This window comes from Cydia pomonella, chromosome 5 (genome assembly GCF_033807575.1).
Source record: "Cydia pomonella isolate Wapato2018A chromosome 5, ilCydPomo1, whole genome shotgun sequence".
NCBI lineage: Eukaryota > Metazoa > Arthropoda > Insecta > Lepidoptera > Tortricidae > Cydia > Cydia pomonella.
This window is the reverse complement of record NC_084707.1, coordinates 10,675,269-10,689,459: the sequence shown is the minus strand read 5'-3', so window position 1 is coordinate 10,689,459 and position 14,191 is coordinate 10,675,269. Positions and strand designations below refer to the sequence as shown.

At 38.3% G+C, this 14,191-nt stretch overlaps 1 protein-coding gene across 1 annotated transcript in view; it reads left to right on the top strand.

Moving 5' to 3' along the window:
• Window positions 1–14,191, top strand: part of LOC133518254 (uncharacterized) — a 63,909-nt gene that overhangs the window by 5,663 nt on the left and 44,055 nt on the right. The window contains 4 exon segments of the mRNA XM_061851886.1: window positions 13,171–13,380; window positions 13,465–13,760; window positions 13,855–13,973; window positions 14,054–14,155. Of these exon segments, the coding sequence (XP_061707870.1) occupies window positions 13,244–13,380; window positions 13,465–13,760; window positions 13,855–13,973; window positions 14,054–14,155 (654 nt within the window). The 5' untranslated portion in view covers window positions 13,171–13,243.

Here is a 14,191-nt window from a genome sequence, read left to right as displayed (position 1 = left end):
TCTTTTCCTTTAAATAGCTTTGGCTCTTGACTGTATATTGAAAACATCAAACCAAGAATTTATCGCTCTTGTCTAAAAACTTTAAAGTCTCAAAGGAAAATTTTGGTGCTTCTTCTTTGAAATAGCTTTGGCTCTTGACTGTAGGTTGAATACATCAAACCAAGAATTTATCGCCCTTGTCAGTCTTGTCTAAAAACTTTAAAGTCTCAAAGGAAAATTTTGGTGCTTCTTCTTTGAAATAGCTTTGGCTCTTGACTGTAGGTTGAAAACATTAAACCAAGAATTAATGGCTCTTGTATAAAAACTTAAAAGTCTCAAACCAAATTTTTGGTGCTTTTTTTTTAAAAATAGCTTTAGCTCTTGACTGTATATTGAAAACTTCAAACCAAGAATTAATTGCTCTTGCCTAATAACTTAAAAGTTTCAAAGGAAAATTTTGGTGCTTCTTCTTTGTAATTGGACAATATTTTTGGTTTGAGAAAGAGTTACTCAAGATAAAACCGTTTTTTAAGAGCGTGCTATATCTATTGCTAAGACGTTTTTTTATTGCGGCGAATAATTAATATCTTAACTCAAATCACTACCATTCGCTTTAAAAATGTGTAAAGATAAAACTAAATAATTTTTATTCTCCTTTAAAAAGTCATGATGTTTTTAACTCGAGACATTTATTGGACTAAGCAATTTTTTTTAAGCAACCGTGCGCAAGAGAGTTTTGCGTTTTGAATTAAGATATCTTTTTTATCTGTGTAAGCATGATAAAGACATTGAGAGGGAGTAAATGCTGGAAATTAATCGTGTCGTGTGGATGGGGCACTTAACGCTTTTATGAGCAGCTAGAAGGTGTCACAAAAAGCACGGTTGTCTGTGCATAGAGGGGTGTTGGTGCCCGCACTTATAGCGAAAGTTAGGTATAGCAGAAGAGGCATCAGAGCCACGTGGATGCAGTGGAAACGAGAGTGTTGAGAAGTGTGTGTGGTGTGAGATTACAAGATAGAATTAGGAACAGTGTGATGAAGGAAAAGTGCTGACTGAACGAAGATGTAGTGACAAGAATTGAAAAAGGTATGTCGGTCTGCCTTTATTCACAATAATTAATAATAATAAATTCCGTGTACAATTATTTACATATATTATATACAATGACATTGATATAATTTTGGCTTAAAATTGTAATTTGTAATTGTAATTAGCATAATATAACCAGAAATAATATTTAATTAAACTTATTCCTACAGACGAGCGTATTTTGTAAAATGCTTCCTTTTTCATTCAAGATTACGACGTAACTATTAGTATTTATTCAAAAACTGATAACGTACTTAAATAATCGTTTCCTAAACTAGGGGCTCCAACAGTTCAAATTTTCATTTTCTCTTTTAAACCTCTTTTTTAATGAGGTTTTTTGGGAGTCTATTCCAAATTTTGCAGTGAGATGTGGCGTTTCGGTTCTCAATTTTGCTATAAACAAGAATCATTTGGTACATGAATGACTACAATTTGATTCAACATATCTCGTACGAAGGGCTGGAATGATTAACAATCGAAGATTCATTTGAAAAAACTGATAAAATACCTTCCGAGTTTTCTTCATTTTTTGGCGAAAACAGGGTTTTATTATATTTTATTTCCGCAAATTGTACGCATATTTTGCTTTAAAAATAATATTATAGCAAACTGTAACTTTATGTTAACCTATAAAAAAAAAATCGTAACTATGGGACCTACATTGCCGTAAATTTATATTTTTTTTAAACACGTATAAATCACGCAGCAGCGACGCCCCGCTCTCAGTCCGCGCGGAGCGCGCTTAGAGGACGGACCTGTGCTCGATTGTCAGGCATTCGTTGCGATCGTAATCAGCTACGGAGTTCCGAGAAGTGCTATATACTGCGATTAGAAAATCTTAATAAAAGTTCATTTTTTACAGTATGCCTAACAGACTCGCTTATTGATGGATTTTCAGTTACTTTTTTTTTAATACTAAGTCGGTGGCAAACAAGCATACGGCCCGCATATGTACGCCTGCAACTCCAGAGGAGTTACATGCGCGTTGCCGACCCTAACCCCCTCCCTCCCTTCGTTGAGCTCTGGCAACCTTACTCACCGGCAGGAACACAACACTATGAGTAAGGTCTAGTGTTATTTGGCTGCGATTTTCTGAAAAATGCATTTTCACTTGAAATTACGTTAGGGTTTGCATTATTATTTTTGACCCGGATGAAGTCCAAGTTCTCATGATGGAGTCAGGAGTTGGTCACCAGAACTCCTAATCTACTAATTATAATCCCATCGTGTTTGGGCTCAAAAGATTTGCCCTGACGAACACCATCGATCTAGATGAGGTCCAGGGTCTCATGATGGAGTCAGGAGTTGGTCACTAGAACTCCTAATCTACTCATTATAATTCCATCGTGTTTGGGCTCAACAGAGTTGCCCTGATGAGCACCTTCAATCTAGATGAGGTCCAGGGTCTCATGATGGAGTCAGGAGCTGGTCACCAGAACTCCTAATCTACTCATCATAACTCCATCGTGTTTGGGTTCAGTAGAGTTGCCCTGACGAGCACCATCAATCTAGATGAGGTCCAGGGTCTCATGATGGAGTCAGGAGCTGGTCACCAGAACTCCTAATCTACTCATCATAACTCCATCGTGTTTGGGCTCAATAGATTTGCCCTGATGAACACCATCGATCTAGATGAGGCCCAGGGTCTCATGATGGAGTCAGGAGTTGGTCACCAGAACTCCTAAACTACTCATCATAACCTCATCGTGTTCGGGCTCAATAGATTTGCCCTGACGAGCATCATCAATCTAGATAAAGTCCAGGGTCTCATGATGGAGTCAGGAGTTGGTCACTAGAACTCCTAATCTACTCATTATAATTCCAACGTGTTTGGGCTCAAAAGATTTGCCCTGATGAGCACCATCGATCTAGATGAGGTCCAGGGTCTCATGATGGAGTCAGGAGTTGGTCACCAGAACTCCTACTCTACTCATCATAACTCCATCGTGTTTGGGCTCAATAGAGTTGCCCTGACGAGCACCTTCAATCTAGATAAGGTCCAGGGTCTCATGATGGAGTCAGGAGCTGGTCACCAGAACTCCTAATCTACTCTTCATAACTCCATCGTGTTTGGGTTCAATAGAGTTGCCCTGACGAGCACCATCAATCTAGATGAGGTCCAGGGTCTCATGATGGAGTCAGGAGCTGGTTACCAGAACTCCTAATCTACTCATCATAACTCCATCGTGTTTGGGCTCAATAGATTTGCCCTGATGAACACCATCGATCTAGATGAGGCCCAGGGTCTCATGATGGAGTCAGGAGTTGGTCACCAGAACTCCTAATCTACTCATCATAACCTCATCGTGTTCGGGCTCAATAGATTTGCCCTGACGAGCATCATCAATCTAGATAAAGTCCAGGGTCTCATGATGGAGTCAGGAGTTGGTCACTAGAACTCCTAATCTACTCATTATAATTCCAACGTGTTTGGGCTTAAAAGATTTGCCCTGATGAGCACCATCGATCTAGATGAGGTCCAGGGTCTCATGATGGAGTCAGGAGTTGGTCACCAGAACTCCTAATCTACTCATCATAACTCCATCGTGTATGGGCTCAATAGAGTTGCCCTGACGAGCACCATCAATCTAGATCAGGTCCAGGGTCTCATGATGGACTCAGGAGTTGATCACCAGAACTCCTAGTCTATTCATCATAACTCCATCGTGTTTGGGCTCAAAAGATTTGCCCTGACGAGTACCATCGATCTAGATTAAGTCGAGGGTCTCATGATGGACTCAGTAGTTGGTCACCAGAACTCCTAATCTATTCATCATAATGGTAATTTGATGGTGCTTGTCGGAGTAAATCTATTGAGCCCAAACACGATGGAGTTATGATAAATAGATTACGAGTTCTGGTGACCAACTCCTGACTCCATCATGAGACCCTGGACTTCATCTAGATCGATGGTACTCGTCAGGGCAAATCTTTTGAGCCCAAACACGATGGAATTATAATGAGTAGATTAGGAGTTCTAGTGACCAACTCCTGACTCCATCATGAGACCCTGAACATCATCTAGATTGATGGTGCTCGTGAGGGCAAATCTATTGAGCTCAAACACGATGGAGTTATGATGAGTAGATTAGGAATTATGGTGACCAACTCCTGACTCCATCATGAGACCCTGGACTTCATCTACATCGATGGTACTCGTCAGGGCAAATCTTTTGAGCCCAAACACGATGGAATTATAATGAGTAGATTAGGAGTTCTAGTGACCAACTTCTGACTCCATCATGAGACCCTGAACATCATCTAGATTGATGGTGCTCGTGAGGGCAAATCTATTGAGCCCAAACACGATGGAGTTATGATGAGTAGATTAGGAATTATGGTGACCAACTCCTGACTCCATCATGAGACCCTGGACTTCATCTAGATCGATGGTACTCGTCAGGGCAAATCTTTTGAGCCCAAACACGATGGAATTATAATGAGTAGATTAGGAGTTCTGGTGACCAACTCCTGACTCCATCATGAGACCCTGGACTTCATCTAGATCGATGGTACTCGTCAGGGCAAATCTTTTGAGCCCAAACACGATGGAATTATAATGAGTAGATTAGGAGTTCTAGTGACCAACTCCTGACTCCATCATGAGACCCTGAACATCATCTAGATTGATGGTGCTCGTGAGGGCAAATCTATTGAGCCCAAACACGATGGAGTTATGATGAGTAGATTAGGAATTATGGTGACCAACTCCTGACTCCATCATGAGACCCTGGACTTCATCTAGATCGATGGTACTCGTCAGGGCAAATCTTTTGAGCCCAAACACGATGGAATTATAATGAGTAGATTAGGAGTTCTGGTGACCAACTCCTGACTCCATCATGAGACCCTGGACTTCATTTAGATCGATGGTACTCGTCAGGGCAAATCTATTGAGCTCGAATACGATGGAATTATAATGAGTAGATTAGGAGTTCTAGTGACCTACTCCTGACTCCATCATGAGACCCTGGACTTCATCTAGATTGATGGTGCTCATCAGGGTAAATCTATTGAGCCCAAACTCGATGGAGTTATGATGAGTAGATTAGGAGTTCTGGGGAGTTCTGGTGACCAACTCCTGACTCCGTCATGAGACCCTGGACCTCATCTAGATCGATGGTGTTCGTCAGGGCAAATCTTTTGAGCCCAAGCACGATGGAATTATAATGAGTAGATTAGGAGTTCTGGTGACCAACTCCTGACTCCATCATAAGAACCTGGATGGACTTCATTCGGGTCAAAAATAATAATACAAACCCTAACGTGATTTCAAATAACACTAAAACTCTATAGCACTAATGTGCGCAAACGATTGGCATCTTGACTACGCAGCATGGGTGCGTAGCCACCATGCCAATCGATACGACAACGAAACACTATCTGTCTCTCTCTCGTACTAATATGCACAAACGATTGGCATCTTGGCTGGGCAGCATGGGTGCGTAGCCAACATGCCAAACGTTTACGATACGACAAGGAAACACTATCTGTCTCTCTATCGCACTAATATGCGCAATCGATTGGCTTCTTGGCTTGGTATCATGGGTGCGTAGCCAACATGCCAATCGTTTACGATACGACAACGAAACACTACTCTCTCTCTATCGCACTAATATACGCAAACGATTGGTATTTTGGCTAGGCACTAAGCAAGTGTGTGGCCAACATGCCAATCGTTTACGATACGACAACGAAACACTATCTGTCTCTCTATCGCACTAATATACTTTATTTATACCTGCAGTCATTTAGTAACTTCTTCATTTTCCATTGGTGTGAAAGAGACAGAATAAAGAGCAAGGGTTATAGTACACTCTGTAGTCTGTACACTTAGTAGTAGTGTACATAAATAAATAAAAACTACTGTGCATATACAATAAAATAAAGAGTGCCCATATGATATCATATGACACTAAAATTAATGTTGCTTGAAATTATATTGAAAACTATCAAGATTATTCTAGTCTGCATTGAAACGCGCGTCGCGTTGCCGGCGCTCGCGTACCGAGCGCCAACGCCATCTATCGAGCGTTATTTCGTGAAATCGGAGAACGCTCCAAGGATTAAGGGCTCTTAATAACAAGTAAATCGACTATTATGTGTTGTAAATATTATTTATTTATTTATTTAAAACTTTATTGCACAAAAGACAAACTTAATGTACAAAAGGCGAACTTAATGCCATGAGGCATTCTCTACCAGTCAACCTTAGGGCAAAGCAGAAAAGATTGTAGGCGGCGCGTTTAAAACTAAAAGAAATTGTAATTGAAAGAATTAGAGTCCTAATACACATAAATTAATTATAAACTACTTAAATACATAAAGACACATACATACATTACATAAATAAATAAATATATATATACATATATATACATAATATACATAACCGATTCGTGAGACTGATACTTAATTGATCTTTAAACTGTCAGCAAATAAATCACGCAAAGATTTTTTGAAAGCAAACTTGTTGGGAGCTTTTCTAATGTTAGGGGGAAGACCGTTCCAGAGACGTGCTGCCTGAATGGCGTAAGAGTTAGACATGAAGCTTGTTCTATGAGTGGGGATAGAAAGAGAGAGATTGCCAGTAGAGCGAAATTGACGGTCACGAGAAGCACCATATTAGGTTAGAATAGAATAATATTATTGTATGTCCTTACAGGGTGTCATGACCTGGCCTTATTTATTTAATGTAACACCTATTATGTAACATGACAATACAATATTAAATAATTAAATAAAAATAAGATACCATCTCAAACCATTCGTCACGTGGAAAGAATGAGTGAAAGAAGGCTAATAAAGAGAGTGTATAATGGAGAATAAGAAGACTGAGCTGGAAGGGGTAAACCTCGGCAGACTTTCTCTGATCAAATCGGGGGAATCTTGAAGAAAGGCCAGGTCTAGACACCCTTAACAGTAGCAAGTGGAAATCCGTGGTCTCTGCCTACCCCTCCGGGAAAAAGGCGTGATTGTATATGTGTCTATGTATATTGAATTTTTATTAGCTTTACTTGTTTTGGCAAGTTTTGATTCCTGATGGGCGGCTATTATAATGTTGGAATATTAAAGGGAAAAAGTTGGCCGACTACTGGGTAGATTATTCGTCACCTGAAGGTGCATGGTTAAATTAGTCGGGCAGGTGCGTTTACGCTTGTAGTAACCCTACTGAATAAACGGAATGACCCTTTAACTTAAAACTTACGTAACGTTGCTCTGTACCCACAGTCCTACAAAAAGCATTAGCCGCACAATAAAAATAACAATTTTTGATTTTATTTTCGTTGAAACCGAGTTAGGTTTAGCTGTAATGTCACGAAGCCTATCGAGAAGAATACAATGAAAATATTATTTCCTTCGCATTTGGATACCTACCATTCCTCATTCACTGTAAAAAATACCCGGCAAAACACACAGAAACTGGTAACTATAGCGGATGAAATAGATTTTTTTCGAGTAAGAAAAAATATTCGAATCTTCGAAAACTGAGCGGCCGAATATTTGAATATGAAAACAGGTCGAATATTCGAATAATCGAATTGCAAGCTCTAGTCCAGTAGTTAAATATAATTTTTCTGTCCTTTCGTTTTTTAACCGACTTCAAGATTTCAAAAGAGGAGGTTATCAATTCAGTTGTATACGAGGGTGGATTGAAAAATTCGCGGCCTGAATATTAAAAACAACAGAGGTTTTTTAATTTATTTTTATTTTTCTACATAGTCCCCGTCGAGTTGAATGCACTTGTTCCATCTGGATTCCAGAGCCATTAAACCACATTTGAAGAAGCTTTCCTCGAGACCTTCAAAATAGGCATCCACCTCAGCTTGGACCTTGGCGTTGCTTGAAAATTTCATACCACCCATATGTTTTTTTTAAATTGGGGAACAGATGAAAGTCCGATGGTGCTAAATCGGGTGAATAGGGTGGGTGGGGCAATAATTCAAACCCACATTTGGCAATCTCCGCCATCGATTTTAGTGAAGTGTGAACACGTGCATTGTCCTGGTGGAAGATAACTTTCTTTGTCAACATTCCAGGTCTTTTTATCTTCAGAGCCTCGCGTAGTCTGCGTAATAACTCGCAATAATAGTCGGATTTAGTTTTACCTCTCTGGAGATATTCAACCATTATTATTCCCTTTGCATCCCAGAAAACAGATGCCATGACTTTATTGGCCGACAAAATTGCTTTGGCTTTTTTGGGAGGCGGAGATCCAGGACGAACCCTGTCTCTGGTATCTGGTGTATAGTGGTGGACCCACGTCTCGTCCATACTTACAAATCTGTCCAAAAAGTCTTGAGTATCGGCTTCATACAGGCCCAGACATTCACGTGAATTAGTACGGCGAGCGATTTTTTGTTCCACTGAAAGAAGCCTCGGGACCCATCTCGCCGACTCCTTGGAAAAACCTAATTCGTTGACTATAATATTTTGAGTTCTTTCATAAGAGATGCCTACGATGTCAGCTATTTCCCGCACCTTTAATCGCCGGTCTTTCATTATCATTTCGCATATAATTGCCACATTGTCCGTGTTAGTCACCGTTGTTGGCCTCCAGGGACGAGTGTCATCTGCGATACTATCTCGTCCACGCTTGAATTCAGCTGCCCATTTTTTCACCATCGTATATGATGGACAGGATTGCCCTAATGTACTTTGCATATCATCATAAATTTGCTTCGGTGTCAATCCTTTTTAATGCAGGTATTTAATCACAGCACGCTGCTCCAATTTCTGTATTTTCACGATATCTACCGACACGTAACTTTAAATATGCCGTAAAATTGCTTTTAAATATAGACGCCAATTGAAATTTCTCGGGAAGACAGAAAAAGGAAAAAAGTTTTTTTTTTAATTGGCCAGGCTGCGAATTTTTCAATCAACCCTCGTATATATATATATATATATTTTTTTTAATGTTTGTTACTCCATAACTCCGTCATTTCTGAACCGATTTTGAAAATAATTTTTTTGTTTGAATTTATATATATACAGATTGGTCCCGTTTTTGTCAAAACTCAGTTCTGATGATGGGATCCATGAGGAATCGAGGGAACTCTTCAAATGTGAAAGGCATACATAAGTATAGTGATCTTAGTATTTTCATTAACAAATCAAGTATTTACATTTGTAGAAGTGAAATTTGATGAAGTGGAACTGCTGATGATGAACAGAACGGAACTCTTCAATGATGCATAGTTCACGTTTGGCAACTTGTTCTTTGCCAAGCAGTAAGGTTTTCAAGGCACATTTTTATATTTCTATCCTATTTAGTTTTTTTAATAATTATCTGGTGCTTTGTGCTTTATTTCATGCATGCTGTGAAATAATTTATCTTAAATACAGTCGAATACCCTATTGCGGGTATCTTACCAGTGGCAGTGGCAAAAAAAAACATGTTACCTCCTTTTCTACATAATTAGGCGTAGGACACTGTCTTTTTAATTTCATTTTATGAAATCTAAAATTAACTAATCGTTCTTTCACCGGTCTCCCTCATTGAAGTCGGTTTTTTTTTTCTTAAAATTTATTTGGGAAATGTTCAAAATGGTGGAAATTGACACAAAGCCATTGCGAGTACGCTGTGATAGTAATGAGTAATAATGACTCAACGAACCTAGTATTTTTTTGGTGTTACATTTTTTAAGTTTATATATGTTAACGTGAGGTCTACAGCGCACAGAGCCACTAGTTTTCATAAGTCGACAAAAAATTGGGTACATTAATAATGAAAGTATGATTATTAGTCTCTTTATTCATTGCATATCTTAGATTAGGTTTTTTTATAATATGAATATAAAAGTAAAATATAAAAACACTTACAAAACAATACAAAATACATATAAACACATTATAAAAAACCTAATCTAGGATGCCGCCAGCAGCGGGGCAGTGCCCAAGCTGCCGGTGGTCAGGGCCGCAGAGAGAGGAACCGAAAGTATGATTATTAGTATTATTACTCACTCACTACAATTACCTACTACAATTTTACAGGATAAAATTACTGATTTATAGGCAGGTACAAATTTCGTTTTAAAGGTTAGGGACAAATAGCATTTAATTATGTATGAGGTCCTAAATGTGCTCTTTTGTGACGTTCTTTCTAACGTTATAAAAAACGAAACTTACGTTTCCTTCTGCCAAGTTCTTTCTAAATCTGAAACAATTAAGTAGGTATAGCGGAAGCAGCCGCGGCGCGATTCGGGACTGATTTTCGCATGGTTGTGCACTCTGAATAGTCTGAATACTACCTATACGGAAAAAATATAACCGCGGCAGTTGGTATAGGCAGCGCGCTCCATGTTGGCTGAACGCATTAGGTGGCTGCGGTATTGTCCAACGGAGTAGCCCAACCCTTGGCCTAGGTATTTCAACAGAATCCCGCAGCACCCCGTCGTATCTATCCGGAGTGTCGCGGTTGCTTAACGCTTGTGCGTCCCAAGTTCTTAGTCATAACAGTCAATAATTATGTTATGCATGTTTATTATAACATCAAACTATACGAAATGCTAACTAACAATGTAATTTTACCAGATTGACCGCCATAATCGCAGTAGCCGATATTTAAAAATGAACCTTAATAATGCATTCTAATATAGGTTCACTATTGTGTTTTGTGAACTATTCGTGGCGGTCGAATCAAGAGGTAAATGTATAGAACAGTACTTTAAACAAATTTAGTAAAATTTAAGTGTTATCTTGTCTTAAGATGTGTACCTATTATAAAATCTATAAAAGTAGTCTTATGAATACCTAAGCCTAATGAATGATTTCTATAGTAATCTAAATTGTATTTTTTCTTATTTAATGCATGTGTTAATTATAAGATGTAATGTTTTGAAAAGATGTGTCCCGCCGAGTGTCTTCCCGGTCCATATTGCGGTACCCTCCTCCAATTGAGGGGGGATTTAAATCGTCTCGGGTCAGTCGTGTAGGGTTAGAGCCGGTGTAGCTATATTTGACGTTCATAAGCGCATTGTAATATGCCTACTTGAATAATAAACTATCTTTATCTTATCTTTAATGTGTGCAAAGGACATGAAATTATTCAAAAATACATTATATAATACAGCATGTCGTGAACAAAAGATTTATTTTGGCAGGATTGCTCCTTAGAAGCCAAGGATGGATTTAAGAAGTGGAGCCACCAAAATTATTAATGTTAATATTTTTCAACACAGATTATTTATTAAATATTCGCAAAACGGCCTAATTTACTAGGCTGCAGAGAGAAGCCTGGTATTCAAAACGGACATCAATTAGCCTAAACAGCAAAACAGTTTATTTTTTTAAACAGTAAATTTCATTACCATTTCGATCTCAAAATTCCGTTACATTTGGTTAAGTTTAGGAGCAGAAAACAGTCGAATATGAAAAATCGTTTATTGAGATTTTTACGCAAGATTTTTTGCCTAACCTGGCGTTGTCCTTATCTCGGTAGTAGGGATTGCAATTGGGTATAGGAATATTTAAGTTAATTAAATGACATATTTTTCTAGTTTTTTGCGTAATACGTATTCCTAAATCTATAATTTGAAGTTAATAAATAACTTCTTAACAATAAAATAGAACTTAGTAGTAAAAAGTGTTACAATGTCAATATCACTTTAAATATAAAATGTGAAATCGGATTTTTATTATATTTAACCATTCGCAAGTGCTCAAATTTTCGTTTACAATTATAATTTTGATTGGTTTCCAAAGCCTGATGACGGGATGTGGGGTGGGAAATAAAACTTGTTGAAAGGACAAGTTTTCATAACTGTTCTCTGATTGAAATCTTTGTAACGTTGACATCCATTCTAGTAACAAAAGAAGATATTTTACTTTTAATTCCAATATTACCTTGTTCTAATTTTTTTTGTCCGAGAAAGTAGTAAACTGTATCATTAAATAAAATAATAATTTACAGAAAAGTATATTGGTCAAATTATAGGGAACACAACACGACACGACGATCTCATACGCAAAATAATAGTGTAGGATTAAAAACCATCGCGGAAAGGGACTTCCTAAGTTACATGGAAAATAATTGGCTAGACGTAGAGTGTACGTGCTACCAGGAGATGAAGGAAATTGCATAAGATTGGATGAAATTGTAAAGACAAAAGATTCTTAACTTTGATTAAAAAATAATCTATAATTTATCATATACATATATATAATAGAAGTAAACTAAACATTATCAATATTATCAAATATTCATTCACACATATTGACGAGCCCAACTCTAGTCAGTTGAGCACCGCCGACGTAATCCCGTTCATTTGTTTTGTTTTAATCTCCTATCACAACATTATGACATAACATTAACCTTCTCTTTAGCATAAATTAAAAATTCCTTCCACGGCATCTCCATCCTTTTTCCTTCTATTACAGTATTTATGTAATCGTCATATCGTGCCACCAATATGAAAGAAGAAGAAATCCTCTCCTGTTTCCAGTCATCGTCATAATAAATATATTTTTATCTCACTAAATTTAAACTTTTTCATTCGTTTTCTGTTTTGTTCAACTACATACCTCTCATCCGTCGCCTTTTCCTCTTCTAAAACGCACAGCGCGTGCTGTATTTAGGCATTTTTTAATTTTACCGGATCCGGTCCGAATCCGGTAGCTCCTGAAAAGTGCTGGATCCGGCCGGATTACCGGATACGCCGGAACGGATTGCAATCCCTACTCAGTAGTTTTAGGAGCCGCTTCCGTTAGCGAGACGCCAGACTCTTAAGCTACCCGGTTTAAGCTACCAATTTAGTTAAAATTTGGTGTAGAGATAGTTTGACTCCTGGGGATGAAGATAGCAAAGTTTTTATCCCAAAAATCTCCTCGTAAGAGTGTGACGTCGCTGACGCTGAAAATATATCATGAGACACAATGCCTGTAATTTAAGATCTTATGTTACTATATTATGTTCATTGTGAATAAACGATTTCATTCATTCATTCAAAGATTAATTTTGCCAAAGGAAATCTTTTATTCAGAGAACGCCAAATTTGACCTTTTTATGGCTTGTGCACATACGACTAATTAGTTAATACAATTTTATCGTGATATTGCACATTAGATTAAAAAGAGAGATAACGCTAGTCTTCATTTCAGATTAAGATGGGCACATCAGATAATGATAGTACTCTTCAACACCAAATTATTATAATTCACTCTTAAAAGAGTGATGGACTCATACAATTTATTTGGTGACGATGGAAGCGGTATGTTGGAAGGACTCACTGATCTTGGTGGAACAGACAGCTTTGCTGGTAGCTCAACATCGAGTGTAACAGGAGACAATAAGGATTCTACTGACAATAGGTTAATAGAGTATTATTTATACACAACCATTGATGTAGACGGATAAATAATCAAGAGTAGTTATTTTACAATTATTTTACACAGTTACAGGCAACCTTATAGTCAAGGAAGTGTAGGTCAAGAGAGTTCAATTCAGAAACTGGCTTCGTTTGGTGGAGGAAGTTCTGGGGGACTAAGCAGCACCGCACAACCTGTACCGAACCCTGGGGCGGCACCGTCTGCCCCGGAATACCATGGCTATGGAGAGTATCCGCCCCGTCCGCGCATGCCTCAGCCGCCCCACGCGCCGCTCCATCCGACTCACCACGTGCACCCGTCGCACCAGTACCCAGGGTACCATCCGGGGCCTGACCCCATATATGGCATGCCAGAGCATCCAGGTATGAATTAATTAGGTGGAGTTAAGTGTAATTTTATTTAATTATTTTTAAAATGTGTACCATTAATTATTCATTATGTTATTGTTATTTTTAGGTATTGGAGACATGGGAGTTTGGTCGAATGCCCCAGCTCCTAACAGATATGCACCGATTACGCCGCCATACAGAAATTACGAACATCAGCAAAAAATGCACCAATATCCTACTCAACAGGTAACTTTGTCAAATAAAAGTAAATAAAGTAAAATTTATTTCTTTCCTTTTATATTAAACTGATGAAATATTTTTAACAGGCTTCTGCAATAGGAGGAATACAAGCCCAAAATGGTGCATACTTGCCCAGACAACCACATTTTTCACAACCAACATCACAACAAGTTTATGGACAACAGCAGGTGAAACCTTCTTTCCATTTGAATTCTGTGAGTGCG